General features: G+C 41.8%; 1 protein-coding gene across 2 annotated transcripts in view; it reads left to right on the top strand.

Annotated features, from left to right (window-relative positions):
* Window positions 1-27218, top strand: part of TLL2 (tolloid like 2) — a 195175-nt gene that overhangs the window by 152352 nt on the left and 15605 nt on the right. The window contains exons 6-14 of one of the 2 annotated variants that reach the window (XM_088473853.1): window positions 3806-3984; window positions 6469-6574; window positions 12372-12496; window positions 14911-15026; window positions 16488-16590; window positions 19099-19215; window positions 21947-22092; window positions 23450-23645; window positions 26435-26560. In XM_088473853.1, the coding sequence (XP_088329979.1) occupies window positions 3806-3984; window positions 6469-6574; window positions 12372-12496; window positions 14911-15026; window positions 16488-16590; window positions 19099-19215; window positions 21947-22092; window positions 23450-23645; window positions 26435-26560 (1214 nt within the window). The remainder of the gene's footprint in view (window positions 1-3805; window positions 3985-6468; window positions 6575-12371; window positions 12497-14910; window positions 15027-16487; window positions 16591-19098; window positions 19216-21946; window positions 22093-23449; window positions 23646-26434; window positions 26561-27218) is intronic. The other variant, XM_088473859.1, reaches the window with a different exon arrangement.

Below are 27218 nucleotides of genomic sequence, written 5' to 3'. Positions count from 1 at the left end.
GGGGAAATCAGCTTTACCCCCCCAAAAGATGCACTAACATTGGGGATTAATGTAGAAGTGTTCCAATAGCCCTAATAAAACCAATTGGGGTACTGAAGTTGTTTAAAATTCTTTGTTATTAGCACCCTTGCAAAAGTGGTGAGGAATGGCATTAAGCAGTATTTTTGGTCAAAATAAGTAGTCCCATCAAATTTGGGGTGCTTGAAAATGGGTACTAGCATATTGTAATGCCTCTAAAGTGAAGTTTTAGAAAAGTGAAATTCCTCCGTCATACAAGCACCTGCAATCCCAAAAACACTTGGCTCCTTCTTTGAGCACCCCCAGAAGCTTATCTTGCTAGTTTTTGAAGTTACCCCCACTTTTGTGATTTTTGCCCCCATTTTCAAAGGCTTTTTTGGGGGTATCCTGGAATTTTTTTGTTCTTTTTTGGGGGGTGAGTTGTCCTTTGGGGGGGTGTACCAAGGTTTTTGAGTAGTTTTCCAACATCTGCACCCCAAAATATAGATTTTAGACTTTTTTTCACCTGCTATTCTGCGCTTTCAGTGCCTTGACTTTCCGCATAGGCGAAACCGGAATGGAATTGAATACGGAGTAAAAAAAAAATACACGAAAACCGCTAAAAACCACGCGAAAACAGTTTTTCGCTTCTAATTGAAATTGAATACGGCCCTTAAGCTGGCCACACACTAGACCAACTTTCATCCAACCATCCAACTAGTTGATTGGTTGGAATGAAAATCTGGTAAGGAATGGCAGTAAATGATGATCAGCAATTTGCTCCTAAATACCAGAAAACAGATGAAAATGGTCGTCAGACAAGTTTGTTAAATGTTTGATCGAAACAATTTGTTCAAACAACAGTTTTCTGGCGTTTGGGAGCAAATTGCTGATTGTCATTTGCTTTCATTCCTTACCAGATTTTCATTCCAACCAATCAACTAGTTGGCTGGTTGGATGTAAGTTGGACTAGTGTGTGGCCAGCTTAAGTCTCTCTTACCACTACAGATATTTATTTCTGTGTTTATTTTTCCTATAAGTCTGACTCCTACAAATCTGTATCATAATAATAATAATACAAGGGGCTATAATGGTTTTACAGTATTTGGCAATCAAAAGAAGGTATGGGATGGATATTATGGCTCGGGCAAGCTTGACGTCACAAGCCTTTCCTGACTCGTATCAGAATTGAGGGAGACTAATTTGAACTCCTGTGCCTATAGTACATTTCCATATTTTGCGTCTATAGCAGGCTGCACAAATATAGGTCAGCTGCACAGAGGTCCGTCATTAGCTGTCTGTGCCAGTCAATGGCTTGGTAATTGGCTATCAGTGTTTTTTTTTTTTTTTAATTACTGCATAATGTAGTTTTCCTATGAGAAATTTTTAATACAGATAATGCAATCTGCTCTACTGTTAATTGATTTCTGAGTAGAAAAGGCAATTAGTCTTCTGTATAGTCTCTTGTTGCTAGAGGCCTCTAATGCTGTTGTGTATCTGTCTGAATTTTATTTTGTGTTTTTCAGATTGTGGTCTTTGATTTTTCTTGTATTTTTTTTTATAATAAATTCTGTAAACTGTATAGTATTGCATTTTATTTATCTTCAAATTCTAAACATTTTCTAAAAGCAAAAATGGTCCTAATGGTAGGCCACATATTTACCTAAAAAAAAAAAAAGCTTTGTATGCAGTAATTAACTTTTTTGTTGTTGTTATGTGTCGTCATGAGTAGTTTATGAACTGATATTGGATAATATCACTCTTCATTACAGTAGCAACAAGCCATTAGATATTTCCATTTCATTAATAGATTTCAGTGCTTTTGTATGCAACATGGTAGATGCTAAAGTCAACTATTATATATCATTTAAATTGAGTTTAAAATTGTCTTTTAAGAAAACAAAGATGCTGCAAATTGGTTCCCTATCCGAACAATCCCCACGGAAGATAATGATACTTTATTAGCAATTTTGTTTAGAGAATGTCAATGCAGCAATCCTACAAAAAGAAAGTCAAGTGCCTTTTTTTTAGCATTCAACCTACAAATCATTATCTCCTTTTCAAAACTGCTCTGGATTTAGTATGGAGCTAGACATGCACACACAGTCGTACTGCTGTCAGCATGTCATGTGGTGGCAGAAGGGGAAGAGAGGGGGATGGATTTTACACTGCACAGAGCACAGGAGATTGTTAACAGCGAGTTGAGTATGAGATCCCAGTGGTCAGAATGCCACTGGTCAGAATCTCGACACCCATAAAGAAAGCAGTTAAGACTAACCCTTACCCCTACCCCTAACTCTCCCTCCCTGGTGCCTAACCCTAACCTCCCCCTCTAGTGCCTAAACCTGACCCGTCCCCCCCGTAGTTCCTAAACCTATCTGGTGTCGGGATTTCCGCGCCAGCATTTTGGACGTCGGCATCCCCGTTCAGAGCATCTGTGCTTATCAAAGCATGTGTCATGTTGATTGCGTGTTTGCTATGGCAGTCACATTTGCCCATACAGAATTATAAACCACTGCCGGGAGCCTGATTAAAAAAAATAATAAATACATAAAAACGGTAATTACCAAAAGTCTGCTTGTGGCCTGTAATAGTGATTTATATTAACAAATAAAAAAAAAGGCACCCACTTGTTTTGTAGGATTGTTGCTTTAGCAGCATCATTTGCGAACATCACATGGGTGAATTTGGATATTTAGGTTGCAATGTTTGTGTAAATAGCATATATTTGCTATAATGTCACAAACACATTGGCAGTTCTGCTTATCCACGCAAATTTTTGAAGGGTCAATTTGCATAGGTTAGTTTGGACATCTTCATTGCAGTGAGTTTCTTACCACATTGTTGTCCTTGATGATCAAAACCATGGCAATATTAAATTCCAATGGAACAGAATAAATATGATGTTCAAACAAAGCAGCGTTTGGTTAAGTGAGCGGGTTCGGTTTTACTCGGTTTTACTCGGTTCTTATCGCCACTTTACCGCAATTTCGGCTCGATTTCATTCGCTATCCAAAACACGTGTTCGGCGATAGCCAATAAAAAGATCCGAGTAAAACCGAACCCGCTCACCCCTATATACTAGGGGTGAACAGGTTCGGTACTACTCGGTTCCGTTCGGGTGTTTTTACCGAATCTTATTGGCTATCCAAAACTCGTGACACCTGAAACCCAATAAGATTCGGTAGAAACACCCGAACGGAACCGAGTAGAACCGAACCCGCTCACCCCTACTATATACACATTTCTATGTGGGCAACTTAACACACAGCTAACAGACATTGGCGTTCACTAGATTTGTTACCATTTGGGATCATTTCATTCTTCAACAGCCGCCTTAAGTTTAGAGTAAAAATCATTTTGTTTTTTATTTATATAGCACTACAGTAGTCTTATACTTAGGATGTCAAATAGACCATTGCAAAAGTTTAGCGGATTGTGCGCTTATCAACATACTCTTCGAAAAATGTGTTGGATTGATGTGCACAGCGCGCATGCACCAGCACTGGTACTAATGAAAATAAAATATTTTGTTTGATGATTTAGAAACTGACTTGGGCGATATTGGCTGTCTGTTTATGATCATTTTAGGATGTGTTTCTGTGAGGAAATACCAAGATTGTCCTTCTAGAATGACTGGATTGTAGAATGATTATCTTCCAACTATAATAGTCATTTCACTTTTTCACTTTGATTCACAAGTTATATCAATACAGAAATAGTGTCCAATTAAAGCACAAGGCGTACAATTATGCACAAGGCACAAAATGTATAGAACTTTTTATAATTGTTCTTAAAATTTTTTAAGCTGCTGTTCATATGTAGGTCGACGAGGAGGAGGTCCTCAGGCTATATCCATAGGCAAAAACTGTGATAAGTTTGGCATTGTTGTCCACGAGTTGGGTCATGTGGTTGGATTTTGGCATGAACATACCCGGCCAGACCGAGACCAGCATGTGACCATTGTAAGAGAGAACATACAGCAAGGTAGGAGACTATGCAGTGTTATGCTTTATCTAGTCCTATATATTGTTGCATTATAGAGCTTCTACGTAATCAAATTTTTATCCTGCCCGATGGGTGTATTTATTATATATAATATGATTCTCATGCTACTGTTTTCTCTGTGTCTTTCATGTTTCTTGCAACTAACAATCCTAAATTAGAATGCTACCTTTCCTAAAATTCAGATTTAGTAGAGGTGCAAATAAATCTTATTGGTTGTGCAGTATTATACACAATACAAGAAATGCAGGGATTTGTAAGCTCAAATTACTTCTATGCCAACCTGTTTGGTATAACTGTGTTCAGTGCTATTTTTCAGCAGGATAAGTTTAATTTTAAAGTCCCTTTTGAGTGCCTACCTCTATCTATCTATCTATCTATCTATCTATCTATCTATCTATCTATCTATCTATCTATCTATCTATCTATCTATCGCATCTGGAAAGTATTCACTTTTTCCACATATTGTTATGTTACAGCCTTTTTCCAAAATGGAATAAATAAATTTTTGTCCTCAAAATTCTACACACAATACCCCATAGTGACAACGTGTAAAATGTTTTTTTGAGATTTTTGCAAATTTAATTAAAAAATAACACTAAGAAATCACATGTACATAAGTATTCACGGCCTTTCCCATGAAGCTCAAAATTGAGCTCAGGTGTATCCTGTTTCCACTGATCATCCTTGAGATGTTCCTATAGCTTAATTGGAGTCCACCTGTGGTAAATTCATTTGATTGGACATGATTTTGAAAGGCATACACCTGTCTATGTAAGGTCCCATACTTGACAGTGCATGTCAGAGCACAAACCAAGCAGGAAGTTCAAAGAATTGTCTGTTGTCCTCCGAGACAGGATTGTCTCGAGGCACAAATCTGGGGAAGGGTACAGAAAAATATCTGCTGCTTTTGAAGGTCCCAGTGAGCACAGTGGCCTCCATCATCCGTAAATCGAAGAAGTTCGGAACCACGAGAACTCTTCCTAGAGTTGGACGGCCGTCTAAACTGAGCGATTGGGGGAGAAGGGCCCTAGTCAGGGGAACCCGATGGTCACTCTGTCAGAGCTACAGCATTCCTCTGTGGAGAGAGGAGAACCTTGCAGAAGGACAACCATCTCTGCAGCAATCCACCAATCAGGCATGTATGGTAGAGTGGCCAGACGGAAGCCACTCCTTAGTAAAAAGCACATGGCAACCCTCCTGGAGTTTGCCAAAATGCACCTGAAGGACTCTCAGACCATGAGAGACAAAGACAGAACTCTTTGGTGTGAATGACAGGCATTTTGTTTGCAGGAAACCAGGCACCGCTCATCACCAGGCCAATACCATCCCTACAGTGAAGCATGGTGGTGGCAGCATCATGCTGTGGGGATGTTTTTCAGCGGCAGGAACTGGGAGACTAGTCAGGATAGAGGGAAAGATGAATGCAGCAATGTACAGAGACATCCTGGATGAAAACCTGCTCCAGAGCGCTCTTGACCTCAGACTGGGGTGACTTTTTATCTTTCAGCAGGACAACGACCATAAGCACACAGCCAAGATATCAAAGGAATGGCTTCAGGACAACTCTGTGAAAGTCCTTGAGTGGCCCAGCCAGAGCCCAGACTTAAATCCAATTGAACATCTCTGGAGAGATCTGAAAATGGCTGTGCACCGACTCTTCCCATCCAACCTGATGGAGCTTGAGAGGTACTGCAAAGAGGAATGGGCGAAACTGCCCAAAGATAGGTGTGCCAAGCTTGTGGCATCATATTCAAAAAGACTTGAGGCTGTAATTGCTGCCAGAGGTGCATCAACAAAGTATTGAGCAAAGGTTGTGAATACTTAGGTGCATGTGACTTCTTAGTTGTTTTTTTTTTATTAAATTTGCAAAAATCTCAAAAAAACCCGGAGGTAACCCACGCAAACACAGGGAGAATATACAAACTCCACACAGTTAGGGCCTTGGTGGGAATTGAACCCACGACCTCAGTGCTGTGAGGCAGTAATGCTAACCATTACACTGTCTTTTCTATAGCTCCACCCTCAGTAGCTCCGCCCACAGTTCCTGAACCTATTTTTCAAGAAACATAGCCCTAACTGTGTTGCTTCCAAAAGTAGTAAAGTCCTTTTATATAAAGTCTGTTACGTTTCTAAGTACATTAAACTACTATAAAATTAAGGTTCTCAAATAATATTTTATTGAAAACCACAAATGCTTTATAGCGTGAACGCTTATAACAGTCCTATAGGATCCTAAGGAGTCTGTGTACTAAGCTGTGGAGAAAGTTAAAGTATTAGCCAATCAGTTCCTAACTGTCACTTTACAGGTTTTGTTTGAAAAATGATAGGAGCTGATTGGTACTTTATCTCCATCAACTTTCTCTTTTTCCAAGGCTTAGTACATAGACCCCAAAATTGTTTAATATATATAATTTTTTTTTTTTTTTTTCCCCATAAAGTTTTCAAATGATGATGTCATTGCAGGACAGGAGTACAACTTCCTAAAAATGGAGCCTGGGGAAGTGAGTTCTTTGGGAGAGACCTATGACTTTGACAGTATCATGCATTATGCCCGGAACACATTCTCAAGGTTGGAATCTAAGGTTATGTCTCTTAAGTTCCTAATAGAATTTGTTTTTGTCTATGTGTTAAGTGTAATACCATTTTTTGTGCTTCATCTTAAGAAAGATTTTTGAATGATGCAAACTTTATTTTATAGCAAAGCGGTTTATAAGTATATTAGTCTTAATAGAACGCGACATAAAATATCTTGAATGCTATACTAATTCATGAACCTGAAGAAGTTATGCAAATATTTAATAAATGGGAGTCATACATTGTTTTGTGTTTAGGTTTATATAATGCAGTGTTGATTAGCTTTTAAGTGGTGTCTTACCAATACATTAAGAGGGATATTCACGATTCACTAATTTTTCTCACAGCATTTCATTGTAGATCAAAACTTAATTTTTTATTACAAGGGGAATTTATTTTTATTTTTTTTATTAGTCACACCTCTTCAGACTGCTGAAAAAAACAAACCGCTCATAGACCACAAAGTAATAAATACGCTTTATGGTGGTGTATATTTTGTACCTAGTATAAGCCAAGTGCACGCTGATGAGGACTAGAATTGGACCAGCTTCACATGCTACAGATGCAATACAGATGGTGTAGTGGTTAACATAACTGCCTCACATTACTGAGGTCTTGGGTTTTATTCCCACCACGGCCCTAACTATGTGGAGTTTGTATATTCTCCCTGTGCTTGTGTAGTATTCCTTCCTCACTCAAAAAATATACTGGTAGGTTAAATGACTCCTGGCAAAAATTAATCCTACAGTGCATCAGCCCCATGCTAGGTTCAAGAGATCTGTCGGAAACAGGCTTCCCTTCCCCGTACACATGACTCAGAATCACTCTGAATCTTCTGCGCATGTACTGTACCCATGATCTCGCCATTTGGGTCCAGAGATCCGTGCCACTCAGAATCGACCCCATAATATATGCAAGTTTTTACTTTGATCTGTGATCTCTGTTCAACTGGGGGAAAATGTATTTCATACTTGTCTCCTTTTGAAAAAGCATTTCAGGGAGATTGTGAAAGCAGCAACTATAAGCGCACAATAAAGTGGGCGTGTACTGCAGCATCTGATAGGCGTGACATAATACTGACTTACATCCACATGTAAATGAGCCCCAAAGCAGTTGGTAAGAAAATGCATGTAGCCATAGGGATCACTGTGCCTTATAACCAATGCAGGGAAATTACACTAATGATCCCATTTGAATGTTTATATCTCTGTTTTTTTTTAATATAACAGCTTCAGGGAAGCAATCAGGAAGCCGACTGCCTATATACCGGCAGCCGACTTCTCGACTGTCTTATCCCAGCAAGGGTGAAATGCCGGGCGTCTAGATGTAGATGCCCGCATTTCCCCGACGCCGGGAGACCGCGAGCGGACAGCCGCAGGGGGGGAGGGTTAGGTTTAGGGCTCCCGGGGGGGACTTAGGGTTAGGCACCCCCCCGGGAGGGTTAGGGTTAGGCTAGGGGGAGGGAGGGTTTAGGGTTAGGCACCCCCCCGGGAGGGTTAGGGTTAGGCACCCCCCCGGGGGACTTAGGTTTAGGCAGCGGGGAAGGGGGTGGTTAGGGTTAGGCACTTAGAAGGGGGATTAGGGTTAGGCACTTAGAAGGGGGATTAGGGTTAGGCACTTAGGGGGGAAGTTAGGGTTAGGCACCCCTAAGGAGGGTTAGGGGGGTTAGGTTAGTGGATACTTACCTATCCACGATTGGGATTTCCAGCGTTGTCGGGCTTCCGCTGCGTCGCACTCTGCTCCTGTCGGGCTGCCGCTGAATCATACCCATTCCCAGCTTCATAATGGGAGTAATGTGTAATCAGGGAGATTGGTAGACTCTTCAGGGAGTCAGGGAGATTGCTACTATTTCAGGGAGTCTCCCTGACAATGAGGGAGAGTTGGCAAGTATGATGTATTTACATGGTGCGAGCAAAGACCATTCCATGACAACAGAAATAGTGCTACATATATGTGCCCGCTACATCTTAAATGGTCCCAAGATAGTGAGATATGCATCATGTGAGCAGTGAGTAAAAAAAAATATGCAATGGTTTGACCTGGAAAAATAAAATGTCCCAGAATTCTAATGGACTATAACAGCAGTGTCTCTGTGGGATACCTTTTACAAAACAAATTGAATTATGAATTGTGCTGTAGAGCCTCCAATTAAGTGGCAGAAAATCTGCACTTTGAAGTTTTTTTTATAATAGGAGCAAAACTCAGATAAATCTAATCTTTGTTCAAATAAAGCCATTTAGTGAGGTTTGCAGCTCTGGGGGGACCCCCATCTCCTGGTAAATGACAAAGCTTCTTTACCTAGTGTTGCCAGCCCGGTTTTATCTAAGACTTTAGGAATTAGCAATTCATCACCCGTCAACTGAAGAACTTCTAGGAATTAAGGATATTAATCTTCCTATAACTTGAAAAGAGCCATTGGAGATAAAAGAATCATCTCTAGGAATGACAAGTATGTCAGAGCAGACCATGAAAGAGCCATTGTGACGGGGAAGACATGTGGATGAATGAAATCACTAAAAGAATGTTTGAGACAAAACAAATGCAGTCACTTCCTTAGGTATGGCAACTTCATGTGTGGGAAATATGATGGAACTCTTTGCTGCGTTTATTAAAAACAAATAAATAAATAAATATTTTGTTACAAAATATTGAAAAATATAAACTACCATGGCACTTTATGGTAAATTGGTAATCTAATACCCCTTTCACATCGCCAAAATAACCCGGGTTATTCCCGGGTTGTTGCCGACCCGGGTCGACATGATTTTAAAATGCACCAAAATGAATAACCCGGGTCGACCGACCCGGTATTTCAACCCGGGTTAAAAGAAGGGTTAAACACGGGTCGGACCCGGGTTATTTGGCTCGTAAATGGAACAGACCCGGATATTCGACCCAGGTCTGAGAAAATCGTGCTGATTGGCTTTTTCCAATCAGCTGACCAGCCTGCACACAGAGCACGTCTCTGTATTTACATTACTGTCCTGCACTGCACACTTTGGGCCTGATTCAGACCCGGTCGCAAGTGCTGAACGCTCGTAACCGGGTCGATGTTTGCCCACTGGGCATGCACACGACAGAGCCGGCTCCGTCGTGCGCATGTGCGACACCCGGCTAGCGACGTGCGCTCTGTCGCTCCGGGCCTCGCACCAAAGGGGGCGAGCTGACGATGGTGATTGACAGCTCGCCCCGTTTGGTAGGCGGGCGAGGGGGGGGGGGGGGCTGGCCAAACGGAGGCATTCCCTAAGGAACGCCTGCCGTTTGGGGGCGGCCTCACTGACATCACTAGTGATGTCAGTGGTGAGCTTCCGGCTCTATTTAGAGCCGGAAGCTCACTGGGGCTTGCGGCCTACAAGACCCTACCGCAAGGGTCTCGTCGCAAGCCCGATGGTCGCGATGGTCAAGACCTGGGCGCTCGCCAATAGCTGTGGGTGGTCACCGACAGCTATGCGAGCGGCCAGGAGGCCGAACAAAAAAATCAAAAAACGCCTTGATTCAGAGCGAGCGCTCGTTCAGAGCGTCCGTCTCTGAATCAGGCCCTTTGCACACTTTGCATCTGTGACATGTGCTCTGTCGGCCATGATTGCTGCACTGCAAGCATTCCCCAGCCCCTCCTTTTTCTTTACTGAAAACGTCATCATAATTGTGAGCCAATAAAATCCTTTCAAAATTACATCACACTGTTTTAACATGGGCAACCCGGGTTGAGTTAAACGGCACCAAATCTCCAATAACCCGGGTTATTATGGCGATGTGAAAGGCCCTAACCCGGGTCTGACCCGGGTTCAAAACCTGTGTTGGCGCAGTTATAATGCCAGCACTTTTAAAATTGTTTAATTAACATCACACCTGTCAATCTCCCGTCAACATAGTGCTGTTGACATATTGACTGTTGACTGCATTACTGCCAACAAGCTGTTTACAACAAATCAATGTGTTACTCTAGTTTTAACCTTTGCTCTTTTAATTGTATCACATTGTTTATATATAGTACTTTTATTAAATGGTTACGTAGTCACTAATAAGATCTTATTGAGTAAGTGCTGCCTCCTAGTCATTGTTCTAGTTGGCAAGCTGCAGCAAATGGGTTTTATTTATCGATCTGTAAACGTAGTTATGTAGCTTTCGAATGTTGGCCAGTGGAACAGATATAGATTCAGTTTTGTAGTGGTGAGCAAAACAGTCCTATAAAAATATATTTTAATCAATTCCATATACAGTATATTGCAAGCATTCACAACACTAATACCCCTTTCAGACATCTCGAGATTCCCGGGAATTTGGCCTGCCTCAGCCAAATTCCCGGGAAGCCAAGTCTGTCTGAAAGGTACCTACCCAGGAACACGTTCCCGGGTAGCCGCCCCTTCAATCGACCAGGGTTTTTCCCGGGACTTAAGTCCCGGGAAATTACCCTGCCTCTGTCTGAATGGTGCTACACGGGAATTTACTACTCCCGGGCATCACCAAGCAGCTTTTACATGGAGTTGGCAGCGCAGAGCGTCCTATAGGACGCTCAGCGCTGCTGCTTTGAGCTGACAGCGCAGAGCATCCTATAGGACGCTCAGCGCTGCCGCTCACCACCCGTCCACACTCCCGCTGGACCACCACTACTGCCCCTATTTTCCGGGCATAGCATCGGGTGATGGGGTGAGATGCTGGCTCGCTGGGGGTTCTGCCTGCCCCGGCCACTGTAGAGGTGAGAGGCGGGGAGGGCTGGGTGGGACGCTGCTGCTGCCGCAAATATGGGTGGGCGACTACTCTTCGTGCACCTGTACCCGGCCTGTCCGGCCCTGGCACCTCGGCCGCTGCTCTGCTCTTCTCTGTGCCCGTGATCAGTGCCAGGCAGGAGACTTGTGTCCAGGGGCAGCCTAGCCAGAGGCCTGGGGATGGGGGTGAGCTGCCAGGGCAGGTAGTTTGGGGACATGTTGGGCAGTGATTCAAATTATGTGCACCCCCACATACACAGCATGCCAGTCACAGGGGGCACATTGTTGTGTGTGATCAGGGCCTGGCACCACTCACATCAGCTCCACCTCATCTTTGTGTCCAGCAGTTGCCATGTAATCTAAAAAACCCTGCTCTTGTCTGAAAGGGGTCTACCTGGGAATTTCCCAGGTAGACGTTGTAGTGTGAAAGGGGGGTCTCTACCAAATACCCGGGAATTTGCACAGGAGAAATTCCTGGGTCTGAGCAGGAAATTTCCCGGGTCGTATGTCTGAAAGGGGTATTAGAATCTTTAAAAAGTTACAAAAAGGCACAAATAGAGGTCACTTAGCGTAGGAAAAGTGTGTCAAAATCTTGCATTATGTTTGTTATTGGCTACTGAAATGCAAAAATTGTGTATATATTTTTGTTTTATTCAAGTCTAGATAAAGAGTATGGTGGAGTAGCAATGGAGAGACTGGAAAAGCTACCATTTGGACATAGGAGCAATCTTTTAAAAAAATAGTGAGGTACCCATACGACTAAGAATTGTCATACATATGCAAGAATAGCAGCAGCACAAATAGTGGGGGTGCACATGTGTAAACTATAGTGTAGGGAAGGGACAAGCTTCTCAGAGGAACTTTACAGTGGAAGAGATACTTAGGAAATGTTTTCAATTATTTATCCTTGGGATACGAAAAAGGGCCTTGGGGAAATACTTGTGATGGATGAATGACTGGGAGATGCAAACCTTTTGGACAGGAATATTATAAAAACTAATTTTTGAACTTTTTGAAAAATGAATGCTAAAATTTGCAATTAACATATTCTGCAACATAATTTTTTGTTTTTTTTGTCTGCAACAGGGGTGTGAATATCGATACAATACTCCCTAGGAGAATGAACAACCAAATTCAACCAACTATTGGACAGCGCATACGGCTAAGTCAGGGAGATATCGCACAGGCTAAAAAATTATATAAGTGTCCAGGTAATTTCCAGAGATTTTATTTGTCATTTTCATATTTACGTATGAAAATAATGCTGCTGAATATGCAATATTCTGTGCTGCTGAATATGCAATATTTTCTGCAAGTGTTCCCTGTGTGTTTCAATATACATTGTAGCAAAGCCCACATAGCTTCTAACAAGGCCATCAATACTAAAATATTTAGAAAATAAAATGGTTATTTTTCAACTCTGTCTCAAAAATTTTACAAGCGTAAAGATCGAAGGCTGTGACAAGGGTCAAATTGTGATGGATATAGACGACTGGGACAGAGCATCTCCAAGACAGCAGGGGTGTTCCCGGTATGCTGTGGTTAGTACAGGAAGGACAACTGGTGAATTGTGTGCGTGTGGAGCGAATACTAGCCCGTCTGGTCCAATCCCACAGAAGAGCACAAATTGCTGAAACAGTTAATGCTGACTTTGATAGAAAAGTGTCAGAACACACAGTTCATTGCATTGCAACTTGCTGCATAGCCATAGACTGGTTAGCGTGCCCATGTTGACTCCAGCCCGCTGCTGAAAGCGCCGACAATGGACATGTGAATGTATGTGCGATAGATCTATCTGTGTGTGTGTATGTGTAATGTGTGTGTGTATATATATATATATATATATACATATATATATATATATATATACATACATACATACAGTCAGGTGCATAAATATTGGGACATTGACAGAATTTTCATATTTTGGCCTGTATTCACCACCACAATGGCTTTGAAATGAAACAAACAAGATGTGCTTTAACTGCAGACTTTCAGATTTAATTTGAGGGTAATTACATCCAAATCAGGTGAACGGTGTAGGAATTACAACGGTTTCTATATGTGCCTCCCACTTTTTATATGCACCTGACTGTATATATATAAATATATATATAATATATACATACTGTATGTGTGTGTGTTTTATTTATATATATATATATATGTGTGTGTATAAAATAGAATACTAGCTGTTGCCTGCAGCTTCGCCCATGATGAAATTACTTCTGCTGACATTTTTTTTTATTTGTGCTGTTCTAGTGCTTAGCATAGGGGCCCTGTCACAGGAGTGGCCTGTGTGACCAGCAGCGCTGTACAGACTAGTGGCAGCAACGCTTTAACCCACCACTCACACCAATGTCAGCATGTGCCCTGTGCATAGACTGCTATGTAGCATATCCTATTCAAGTGAACGAGGGCCCAAAGCATCTCTTCACCCGCCTTTTACTGGATATAATTTAAACCATGTATAACAACACTAGCCAACAAGGTTTCTGCAACATGGATGAAAACTGTAGCTTTCTATTCACTTTAATGTGCCAATTCTAAGTATGATACTAAGAACTTTCAATTTTTTAGATACAAGCAAAAATATCTTAGACGTTTGACAACACAAAAAATTACGATGCCTTCTGGATATGAACTACATGCCTTTCTATGTTGAATTTATTTTTAATAATGGACAAAGTCTGTCTTGTTTGCATGTGGAGGAATAGTGATTTTAAACCATTTGTAATTTCTGTAATATTAGGTGGTTCTAAGAAGCTCAATATCCATGTATCTAAATTATTTGAATCCAAGGAAGTAGGGCCCTCATTCAGAGCCGTACGCTCTGAGCAGAGCGCACGCTCTGAATGAGGGCCGGGCTCCATTTTCATGGAGCGTCCTCCTGGACGCTCGTATAGCTGTGGGTCACCACCCACAGGCTATACGAGCGTGCTTTGTGATGGCCGCGATGGTCGAGACCATCGCGACCATCGAATTTGCGAGCCGGAGCCTGCGGTTGAGGTTTTCAACCGCAAGCTCCGGAGTGATTTTGGCTCTATCAGAGCCAAAATCACTCCCACTGACATCACTAGTGATGTCAGTGGGCCGGCTTCTGACGGGAGGCGTTCCCATCAGGGAGGCACGCCCCCGGCACGCCCACCAAAGGGGGCGTGCTGTCAATCAACATTGACAGCACGCCCCCTTTGATCGGACACAACGAGCGAAGGACTTTCCTTCGCTCGTCGCGTTTGGCGCATGCGCACGACGGAGCTCCCTCCGTCGTGCGCATGCTCAGTGCATAACATCGACCCACTCGCGAGCGGACAGCCGCTCGCGAGTGGGTCTGAATCAGGCCCCAGGTCTTCCCAACCTAGTGTTTTATTCATTAGTTGACAGTGGCTCTTTCTATTTTTGTTTTCTGATTAACAGTATATTTTTATTTTGTTATTGTTTTTTACATTTTATAGTCTTCTGGGTTGGTCTGTTGTGATTGTATTTGTATAAAAATACATATTGCTGCTTAGTGCTGGAATAGAACATTAATCTAGTTGATAAGGGGAGATTGGCATGTCCCTTTCCCTAACTATGCAATTGGGAGGAATGATTCTATTTTAATCCAATTCTGTCTTTCCTTAAGCATGCGGTGAAACTTTGCTGGAGTCAAGTGGTAATTTTTCAGCCCCTGGTTATCCAAGCGGTTACCCTTCTTACACACATTGCATATGGAGAATATCCGTTACACCAGGAGAGAAGGTATTAAAAAAACATTAATAATAAAAAACAATTTTTTTTTTTGCTAGGTTGATTTTAAATAATCATGAATTATTTGATAATGGACATTATATATAAAACATTTTGGTACCATCCTTGGATAATGATCACTGATGCTACTAAGTAATTTTCTGATGATCACTGGGGTAGTTTACTAATCTGCAGTGTCCAAGCCATCAGCAGTGATAGAGGGTTAGTTTAAGCACCGATGGTCACTGCAAAATATTGCTAGGCTTAAAGATGAGCAGCTGCTGCTAAATAAAAAGTCCTGTAATGTTCTTATTGCAAAACTGTAATATACTGTACCCTGTCCAGCTGCTGGGATATAGGTATTTATAGGGGATGCCGTCAGGAAGCCGACGGTCGCAGTGCCGACCGCCGTCTCCCCGACTGTCAAATCCCGGCAAGGTACAAATGACAGGCGTCGATGCTTGTCATTAGACCTACGCTGGGAGCACAACACCCGGCTTACCGATCGAAGGTAAGCCGGGCGCGGACAGCCACGGGGGTGGAGGGTTAGGTTAGGGGCTCCGGGGGGGGGGACTTAGGGTTAGGCACCCCCCCCCGGGAGGTTAGAGTTAGGCTTGGGGAAGGGGGGGTTAGGGTTAGGCACCCCCGGGGGAGGTTAGGGTTAGGCTGCGGGGAAGGGGTGGTTAGGGTTAGGCACTGAGGGGAGGAGGTCAGATTTAGACTCCCCCCGGGAGACTTAGTGTTAAGCTGCGGGGAAGGGGTGGTTAGGGTTAGGCACTTGGGGGAGGAGGTTAGAGTTAGACACCCCCCGGGAGACTTAGTGTTAGGCTGCAGGGAAGGGGTGGTTAGGGTTAGGCACTTAGAGGGGGGTTAGGGTTAGGCACTTGGGGGAGGAGGTAAGGGTTAGGCACCCCTAAAGATGGGTTAAGGGGTAGAATAGGGTTAGTTAATACTTAACTTTTTACGTTCGGTATCTTCATCCCTGCCGGGCTTCCGCTGTCAGGATTACATCATACTGATTCCATTTATAGACCCTGGGCATATAAGTGTCCGCTCAGTACGTGTATTCTGTTGAAGCATTGTGGGTGTACCCATGGTGGGATACCCCGATGTACATCACCAGCCTCTTCTACAAGTAAAAGCCATGGACCTAAAATCAGGGAGCTAATATAGATAGAAAGACAACAAAGAGTGAGATCATTGCAGTGTGGTTGTGCAGTCATTTGGTCAGCTACACTAACCACTGACATTAGAGCGATCTAATGTAAGGGGATGGTGTGGCATTAATGCAAGCCGATGTTTCACTTTTGGATAAGACCTTGTTCTTGGACCAATTATCTTTGTTTAATATTCTGTGATCTATTTTATCATTTTGTCATTTTTATAATGCCAATACAGCTGTACATATATGATCACTATTTTCCTTATCACTTTAATATATTTGAAGTAATTTGATCTCTGTACTTGTTTTAGATAGTTTTAAATTTCACAGAAATGGACCTCTTTAAAAGTCGGCTTTGCTGGTATGACTATATCGAAGTTCGCGATGGTTATTGGAGAAAGGCACCCATACTAGGTAAAGACAATTGCAGCTTAAAATGTGACAAATAGAAAATACAGGCTTGCTGGCTGATTATGTGTATAAACATACAGTAAGTAGGCAACAGAAATCGACTGGAGTGTGTTACAGGGTTTAATAGATTCCATAATTGTCTCTATAGTGAGAGACACTACAATTGTGTAGGACTGCTGGAGTTAAACTGGCTACTTCCTGTCTTTGACATCTAGCCCACTTTGAATTTGGTAAATCCTTTATTATGCAAGACATAGGATCCAAAGTTTAAAGATGATTGGTATAGTCCTGCCTCCTACAGCTGGGTATACACTAGGATGACCGATCTGCCGCCAGGCTGCTCCGCCATCCTGTCTGACAATTTGTAAGTTCATACAGACTTGCCAATCGTTTGCCTGATGTGCCGTGACTGACGTCACAACTGGGGTTGGCATTTACTTGTGCCCGCCTATTTGAGCTGTTAGTTACCAACTGCCTCTGCAGCAAATGTACAAGTGGTCAGCTGACCGCCCGTACACACAGCACGATGCACGAATATATCTGCAGATACATTGGGCATCAGCTGTGCTGCACAGCCAAAGCGATAGGTCTGTGAACGATGTTGTTCAAAGACCTATCGTCTGTACATACTGGCCGACGCGCACATGATATATCGGCTGTTGAATTGAATGGCTGATAAATTGGCCAGTGTGTACCCAGCATAACACCGTCCCACCCCGGCAAGCCACCCAATATGACTGAAAATTGCGGCGCATACACATACAGTAGTGACTGCACTAGCTCATACATATGTGTCCTCAAACACGTTTGCTGTAGGCACACCTAATAATGTCTAATTCACAGCGCTTATAATTACAAGAAGCAACAAACTACACTGCAACGGTACACTGACCACAGGGGCTTGCGGTACTGGTACATCTGCGACTAAGAGCCGTATTCAATTAGATTTACCAGGCGATACTTTTTGCCTCCCGGACTTTTCACCTACATCGCGTGTTTTGCAAGCGAAAAAGTATCGGGCGCGTCCCCGCTTATCCCCGAATTAAATTTGAAAGTGCGCGAAAACGGCACTCGGCGAAACTAAAACAGGTGAAAAGTGCTGTCAGATTTGGGGAAATCAGCCCGACATGGGGGATCACTATGGGTACCCCCGAATAACCCTGCTGAAGGTATTTGGTGTTTTTAAAAGGGCTCAATAGGTGCCGTTTTGCGTTTTTGGGTAAGTGGTGAAGAATAGTATGTAGCAATTTTTTGGGGGCAAAATAAGTATTCCCATCAAATTTGGGGTACTTGAAAATGGGGGGCAGCATATTTAAAAGTTGCTTAAGTCAAGTTCAAAATATCGTGAAAAATCCACCTGCTGCAAGCACATGCAATCGAAAAAACACCTGGGCATACTTGGGGACCCCCCTGGACTGTATCTCACTAGTTTTTAACTTTGTACCCCAACTTTGTACTTTTTCGCCCCCTTTTTCAAAGTCATTTTTTGGGGTGTTCTTAAGTCTTTTTTTTTAAATATTTTGACAGTTTACCTTTGGGGGACCGTCTTAAGGCTGCATGGGGGTTCCCGCAATGTTGCACCCCAAAACCCCAATTCTGCACTTTTTTCTGCCTGCTATTTTCGCCTATTACATTGCATTGACTTTCTGCCTAGGCGGAAACTCTTTCAAATTGAATACGACAATACTTTTCCGCCTGGCGAAATGATGTCATCTGCGAAACTTTTTCGCCAATTCCGGCTTTTCGCTCCAAATTGAAAACGGGCCTAAGTCTCAAATCTGTGTAATAAAGGTTCAGATAGGCTATTCATCACGCGTTTCGTTATACTTAATCTGCAACTTTGTACATATGTTATACTAAAAAAAAGTACTAATGTACAGTAGTAGTAATATACAGTAGTGTCCCTGCTACACTGTGAGTAGCTTTATATGTGACTACAATGTGACTCAGACGCAGTATTAGGAAAAGTCAGCTGTGCTACCCATGGTGGAACATCCCATGCTTGCCCAGAAAGACGCTTAGCACACGACGCTAGGTGTATAAGAGAACATTTTTGGGTGCTCAAGCACTTCCCACATCCACAGAGCCAGCTCCTATGGTTCAAGGCACATTCGGAAGTGGTAGGACGCCATGCGGAAACCTAGCAAAAGGCCATCTAATGGTGCATACACACACTCAGATAAAAAGAACGATTTAAAAGATAACGATATCATTTATCGTTTGATCATTTAAATCGTCCTTTTTTTTTAACCCCCTACAACGACCAAACGATGGTCGATGCGCGGGCAAGGATGGTGATATCAATAACTAATCAAAAGTAATTTCTAAATATTTTTATTGCATATTTTGACTAATGTTCCCTCCAGAACTCAGGAGGTTTCTGAATCTGTCATGGATTTTTCAATCGCACTTTAGAGTTCACCAGGTGCCTAAGCACAGACTAGTACTATGATGTCTGCACTGTGGAAATGTTGATCAGTGCTTTATAAGTGTTCTTCATTTTCCGATTAGGTCGATTATGTGGTGATCATATTCCGGAGCCAATAATATCCTCTGACAGCAGACTATGGATCGAGTTCAGGAGTAGCAGTAATATCCTGGGTAAAGGATTCCTTGCCGTCTATGAAGGTTTGTGCCAGTTTTCAAATACTTAACACACAAAAACATTGGGCCTTTTGTAATAGCTTTCATGGTACAGGCACGGGCGCGATTCAAACAAGTTAGCCTGTACTATTAAAGCGCCAATACATTTAGAAGTCAGAAACAGGTTGGTTTTGCTTTTTTAAATTCTTAATGATTTAACAATATGGGCCAACATGCAGGCTATTACATAAGGCCCATTGATTTAATATTAAAATACCTATTGTTAAATTCAAACATTTAAGATAGATTTGTTAATCTAGTGTTAATTGATGGAATATGTGTTACTAGTATTGCTGGTGGCTCGTCTAAGATTGTTAAGTGCAAACTTGTGTTTTAAATGAAAAACTATCACAGAACGGACATAAAGAGAATGATGACTGTGTGTCTCTAGGTGGCTTAGTGGCCAGGTACTATAAATGTATGCAAGTATTGAGCACTGTCCAACAGTCATTGTAATTTAATCCACCACTGACCATATCTGTGTGATCTGTTGCTTATGTGGGATTTCAACAAAGTTCCAATAGATTTTCAAGACTCCCCTGAAAGAAATTTGTCTTTCAGGGATCTCTAACATACAGCAGACGTGACAAACAGGACAGGAAATCTCGTGCACAGAATACAAATGCAGAATTAAGAGCCTGATTTACAGATGTGTCTTTACTTCGCTATGCTAATATCCCGCAAAAGGCCGCACTGTCTCGTGTCACAGTATTGCATACAGTGATGCGCCATGTTATAGGCTGTTTGTAATGTGCGATGTCTCTCAAAACATTCCTGTTCATCTGTTGCGCAATATTCAAATGAATATTATCAGTAGCATAATATTAGGAGAAAAGTAGCATCATATTAGTGAAAAAGTAACAAAGAGCATAAAGACTAATCAACATTGCTGTCTATAAAGGACACTGACAATGCGGCTAAACATAGAAAATCATGTTGTCATACTTTTGAAAGTGCTATGTTAAGTATAGTACAGTAGTAACGTCAGTGCAACAATACTGCACACTCTAGAAACCTTAGCCCGAGATCTGGGGCAACTCTAGTGAATGTGTTGTGCTGAGAGCAAAGCTGAGTCAGGACAAGTCTGTATATTCCATGTATATTATTATATATTTCTCGAAGATTATTATATAAAGCAACTTGCATCCACTTGTTGCTTACCTACCAACTGTCCCGATTTTAGCATAACTGGATGGATTTCAGAGCCCTGTCCCTCTGTCACATTTGAGTCAAGAGGTTGGGAGGAATTTCCTATTAAGTCCTGCTCTGCATAGTTGGGCAGTGGTGAACAGGTGAGGTGTGCGCCAAATTAATGGGTCCTTTTTAGGGGCCGTCCTACAGGTCAGAAATGCTGGGAAGTATACTTTTAGCTTAATGTGACCCTTCAGAATGAAATGCAGGTTCTGTTATTGTGGTCTAAAGTTATCACAATAATGTACTAGCTGAAGCACCCGGCTTAAATCTTAAATGAAGTTGCCCGGGTTTAAATCTTCAAGATATTAAGTTTTATTATATGACGATGTCCAAATCCATCCAGTGGAAAGCCCAGAACAGGCCCCCTGGGTCAAAGTTCTGCCCGCCGTAATGTCTGACCAGGACCCCAACCACTCCCTTAGGCATCCCAGACCATTTGCTGCCCCTCTATGAAGTTTTCATCCAAAGCCACCCAGTGAAAGGCCCAGAACAGACTCCCCATGTCAAAGTTCTGCCTAGCATCCCCGGGTCAAAATTTTGCCCAGTGTTCACCAACGTGAGGTGTGACCGGGACCTCAACCCCATGGTATGCCTTCTGGGATCCAATATTACCACTCTGTGAACTTTTCATCCAAATGCATCCAAGGCTCGAATAGGCTCCCCGGGTCAAAGTTCTGACCCTAACCACCCCTAAAATCTGGCCAGGATCCAACTGGGCCACCTCACGTTGGTTTCATCCCAATCGGTGCAGGGGTGTCTGAATGCATAACTGGACAGACAAACATACCAATGAATTTAATGTATAAGATTTTACATAGTTGCAAGGATTTTTTAGGCAGTAAACACAGGATGAAGTGGGTATAAAAATATATTTAGATTAAATTGCCCAAAAGAATGACTGTTTGAATATTAACATTTTACACACACATGATCCCTTCTGATGTTGATTATTAATAATAATAATAATAATAATAATATTATTATTATTATTATTATTATTATAATAAATAAAAAGGTGTGTCCATCTTGTAGGACAGTTCAATAGGATTATACCATTCTGCATTTTCACTGTCAGTTTATGGGGTAATTTTTTCTGATGTTTGTCGATCCATCAAGGTCAAAGAAATAGCACTATACTCATGCATTTTATCGTGTATGCATCCAAATATTAGTACATATGCTTTTAATGGTTGATCTGAACATCTTACAGTCTTCAGGGCTTAGAAATTATTTATTCTATGAAAACCCATGCATGCTGTTTACTTTAAAATCTGAAATTGTATAAATCATTCCTTTCTATTTGGCCAGATACTTATTTGTAGTTTAAATTTAAAAGAAACCAAAAAAACCCCAAATGCAATGAGAGAGGGGAAAACGCATATCAAGCACCAATTATCTAAACTGGTAATCTGACCGCTATCATTTCAGAATGAAAACTTGTACAGCTCCAGAACGGAGTGAATATTATGGTCAATTGTTTTCATAGCATAGAAAGTTGTAACTTGTCTGACATTACTTTCAGCTATATGTGGAGGTCATTTAAAAAAGGACATTGGTCAGATTCAGTCTCCTAATTACCCTGATGATTATCGGCCAGATAAACATTGTGTGTGGACTATTACGGTCTCAGAAGGATTTGTAGTTGGTCTTTCTTTCCAAACATTTGAGGTAAGATACTGTTGGAAATTCACTCTGCATTTACGTGGTCTTTTATGTATTAAAGCTGAAACTCATAATTGTGTGCTATAACTTTATTTAATATTGTCCAACCACAAGGTGTAATCTGGGTAAAAGGATTGGTCTCTTTGCAGAACATCTTTTTTTTTCAGTAAATTAAAGCTGATCTCCATTTTCTCATTACTGCTGTAACCACAACCGTATTCCGGACCCTGCACATTCTGAGCAATCTAGATGGTTGGTCATGTCCACATAGAAAACGCCTTCACTACACTTGTGCATTAGTGGTGACTTCCACATGGTTACTTCAAGGAGTGTGGTTTGGGAAAAGAGACTTCCTTAGGGAAAACAGCTGATCTCCTGGGATTTTCACCCACAACAGTCTGTAGCGTTTACAGAGAACGTTGGGAAAAGCTAAAATAATTTAGCGAATGGCCATTCTATGGGTGACCACAAGAGGTCAGAGGTGGCAATAACTGAAATAACCTTGTGTTACAAAAGTAGCCTGTAGAAGAGCATCTCTGAATTCACAGCACATCTACAGCAACAGGAGACTTCACACTTACCCCTGTCAGCTAAGAACAGGAAACTGAACAGGGAAACGAGATTTGCAGCATGAAATGTGTATCTGGCAAATCTGCAACAGCTACGCAATGCTATCGTGTCAGCAATAGACCAGGATCTCTAAGGAATCTTTCCAGCATACTGATAAATCTGTTGCACGAATAGTTAAGGCTGTTCTAGGGGCATATATATATATTGAAAACAAGTTATGTGTGATATTTTAAAAGGGACCAAATTTTAATTTAAATCCTCTACCTCTATATCCTTACAAGATGAATCAGGTATTAAGGGGTTTTTGTATCAAGCAGTGAAAAGTGTGGAGAAATCGTCAATAGCAACCAATCAGCTTCTACCGATCATGTTATATAATGTACTACATCAAAGCTGATTGGTTGCTAGGGGCAACTTATCCACTGGTCCACTTTCCCACTCTTTGTTTTCTTTTCTTGATACACCAACCCCTAAGTATTATAAGGTGTTTTCGATCAGTTAAAATGTGCCGATTGGATAGAGATATAGGTGCATGAAATAGTAGATAATGTCTTTGTTGTGATTAATAGACACCTGGATATTTGTCTTATGTCGGATAGTTTGCAGGAAGTTGCTGTAGTAGTGATGAGGTTATACCTGTGAATAGGCTTGTCAAGGTTTTTCTTTTTAACTTTGTACTAATTGAGTGCTCAACTATAAAGTTTCTTTGGTTTTCATTTTTTACTTGTATATACGGTTATAGCTTTTTCTATAAACTGAATGTAAACAGTCCGTCATATCTTCTGTTTGGTAGTTTGAACCACATGACAATTGCTTATATGATCACCTGCAAATACGTGATGGCCCATCAGAAAATAGTCCATTGATGGGACAATTCTGTGGTTATGAGAAGCCAGACGACATTAAATCTACCTCAAATACCCTGTGGATAAAATTTTTCTCTGATTCCTCAATCAACAAAGCTGGATTTTCGGCCAACTTCTTCAAAGGTACAAATTTACGTGATTATACCTCTTACATACAAGAAAAAGGATGTGGGTTTTTGTATGTATCAAGAAGATGTGTGTTTTAACTAATTGACCATCTCCACCAAACGTGCTTGGAATCCCCTCATACTGTCCAAAAAATATCCATAAAAAATATATAAATATGACAGCTTTTTACTTCTTCTTCTTTTGACAGGCTTATACACTTTCATAGCCTATTGTGTGGTTTGCAGATACTGCACAGTACTTGCAGTATAACTATGCATCCATGTACCTCTCCTGTCATGTTTACACTGACATATGCTGTGTTTTATAGAACATTCTAGTGTTCCATTATAATGAGCAAGGACATTTAGCATATTATACTGTAACAGCTAGACAAGAGTGCCATGGAAGCAAAGGTGATTAGAATGCTGCCCGGCTGATATGACCAGCTTTTTGTACGAGAGAGGTCCGTTGCAGCTTGGAATACCCAGGGCTGTATGTTACCCCTCTGCTGTTTAATAAAATAATTTTGTGTTCACCTGGGCCCAACCTTACAGTTGTCTGTTTATAGCTGGACCCAACATCCCTGCATATATATTAAGGATATCCATGCTTGAGCACAGGTGACTTAATTAGTACCTCAGTCAATTTGATTTAACTATCTGGACTCAAGCATGGATAGCCTTAAAACCTGGACTGTAATGACCTGGACTGGAATGACGGAGTTTGGGAACCTCTGTATTATCTGATAGGCCAACTGAAATTACATGATCTCCTAACATCTACATACCACCAACAAACCTTTATATTAGTAGCGTGAACTTTAAAAGGCAAATATTGCATTGTATGCATCTTTTAGACTTATGAAGACTTATGGTGCGTACACACTGTACGACGGGGGGACGATCAGATAATGATAGCGATCGTTATCTGATCATCCTGCATTTGTTGGATGATCGTTATCGAACATCCAACACATGCTGCAAGCCCCTTACAACTATAATGACCCGCGATTAACAATGTCGACCAGGTATGCCTGCTTGCACAGATTACCGACGATGGTCGATAACGACCATACGTGGCCGCGCATCGACCATCGTTTGGTCATTTGCAGGGGCCAGATGCTGTCAAATTTAAACGATAACAATAGGATTGTTATCGTCCAAATCTGACAGCTTATCTGACCGTGTGTACCAGGTGCAGAACTAGCAGCGGTGCAGCCGGTGCATTGCACCGGGGCCCGCTGTGGTGCAGGGGCCCTTAGCCGCTCCTGCACCGCCGCTAGTCCTCCGGGCCCCACAAGTGTAGGGCAGACCGCAGTGAGACCAGTCTGCCCTACACAGTTTACAAACACACAGCTGCCAGCGGCGGCTGTGTGTTTGTAAAAACAGCCGATGAGAGTCAGCCAAACTCTCATTGGCTGCTACGTCGCCCAAGACTGAGGGAGCCGGCTGGAGCTCAATCATGAGCTCTGTATTACGACTCCCTCTGCAGCGGGTGAAGGGAGTCATGACGTCTCTCTCATCCCATGGTGCAGACTGCAGAGCGAGAGGGGGCCGGGAGGAGCGTCCGGACAGCGGCGGTTGTCGCCAGGAGCGGGTATCAGGTACTGTAAGTTGTGTGCTTTTTTGTTTGTTTGTGTAAGGGGGCACTGGCTAGGCATATGGGGGGGCGCTACTATGGGGGCACTGGCACAGCATATGAGCTACTGGGGGCACTTTATAGGGAGGCGGGGCGCTACTATGGCCACTGTATAGGGGGGGCACTGTATGGGGAGTCTGGCCACTACTGAGGTCACTGTATAGGGGGGACTACTACTGGGGGCACTGCATAAGGGGGGTTACAACTGGGGGGACTACTACTGGGGGCACTGAATAGGGGGGACCACTACTGGGGGCACTGCATAAGGGGGACCACTACTGGGGGCACTGCATAAGGGGGACCACTTCTGGGGGCACTGCATAGGGGGACCACTTCTGGGGGCACTGCATAGGGGGACCACTTCTGGGGGTACTGCATAGGGGGGCCCAAAGCATATTCTTGCACCTGGGCCCACCACTCTCTAGGTCCGCCACTGGTGTGTACGCTCCATAAGTATAAGTCAGCAAGAATATTGGCATTAGTTTATTTTAAGATTACCTTCATATTGCTGTCTCATTCAAAGCACAAGCCTGAGAATCAGTGAGTGAAGTTTGTGGAACAAGCATATACAGGTTGAGTCTCCCATATCCAAATATTCCGAAATACTGAATATTTTTAGCATGATTGAAATAGTGAAACTTTGGATTTTTGATGGTTCGATGTACACAAACTTTATTAAGGCATACAATTATTAAAAAATAAAGTATAAAATGACCTATAGGCTGTGTGTATAAGGTGTATATGAAACTTAAATTAATTTCATGTATGTACACAAACTTTGTGTGAGCCACAAAATGATTGAAAATATTGTATAAAATTACCTTCAGGCTGTGTGTATTAGGTGTATATGATTCATAAATGCATTCTGTGTTTAGATTTGGGCCCTATTCCTAAAACATTTCAATATGTTATGCAATTATTCCAAAATACGGAATATTCCGATATCCAAAATACCCTTGGTCCCAAGCATTTTGGATATGGGAGACGCAACCTGTAATTTACCTTTTAGCAGAGTTGTCCATTTTTTTGTTTTCTTGCTTGTTCACAATGTTCTCTGTGAATCTACCATGGAAATCAACAAATACGTCAACAAAGTGGATACTAATTTGGTTTAGATCTAAATATCTGTTAATGGTTTGAACTCTTATCTTTTTGTTTTTGTAAAGAGATGGATGAATGTGCCAGGCCAGATAACGGGGGATGTGCCCAGCGTTGCGTTAATACTTTAGGAAGTTACAAATGTGTCTGTGATCCGGGATATGAGCTGACTTCAGATAAGAAGAACTGTGAAGGTAAGTGGTTTTATGTAGATCTAAATGAAATGTATTTTACGGTATAAAATTACTTGAATGAAGAGCATTAAAATGTCATGTACAATATCCAGTGTAATAGTATTTTAAGGTGTGACTCACTTTTGCAGTATTTCTCAAACTCAGAACCCTTAAGAGTGCATGTTTTCAAGGTATCCTTAGCAATAACTAATACCGCCTGTAGATCTTTTGTGTTAGCCAATTAACACACCTGTATTCCAGCTAGATGATGTGGAAAACATACACTGTTAGGGTTCCATGAGGATACCCTTCTTCACAAACTACAAGTTTGGTGTGGGGTGTCTCCAGGCTTCCAAATTTAACAGGGGACGGCAATCGCCTATTTCATCGTGTTGGAGATGCCAGCGCTCTTACAGGAAGGTGAAAACGGACCACGTCAATTTCACTTCGTGTTTCAATAATTGGCGTTTCTGAGAATATGTGTATAATCTATGTTCTACTCTCTTTCAATATTTAGGGATAATCTGATGTAGATATTGCCAAAGAAATAATCTACTTGGGAAACTGAACGGATTTAACTATTTTTCTTTTTTTCTTTAAACTCTACATTTTATGTATGTCTTTTTTTATTTATTTTTTACTAAGTTTTAAAATAAATAAAATTTAAGTTTTAAATAAT

The sequence above is a fragment of the Taudactylus pleione genome, unplaced genomic scaffold (assembly GCF_031769625.1).
Source record: "Taudactylus pleione unplaced genomic scaffold, aTauple2 ptg000016l, whole genome shotgun sequence".
Taxonomy (NCBI): Eukaryota; Metazoa; Chordata; class Amphibia; order Anura; family Myobatrachidae; genus Taudactylus; species Taudactylus pleione.
This window is presented reverse-complemented; position numbering and strand designations above follow the sequence as displayed.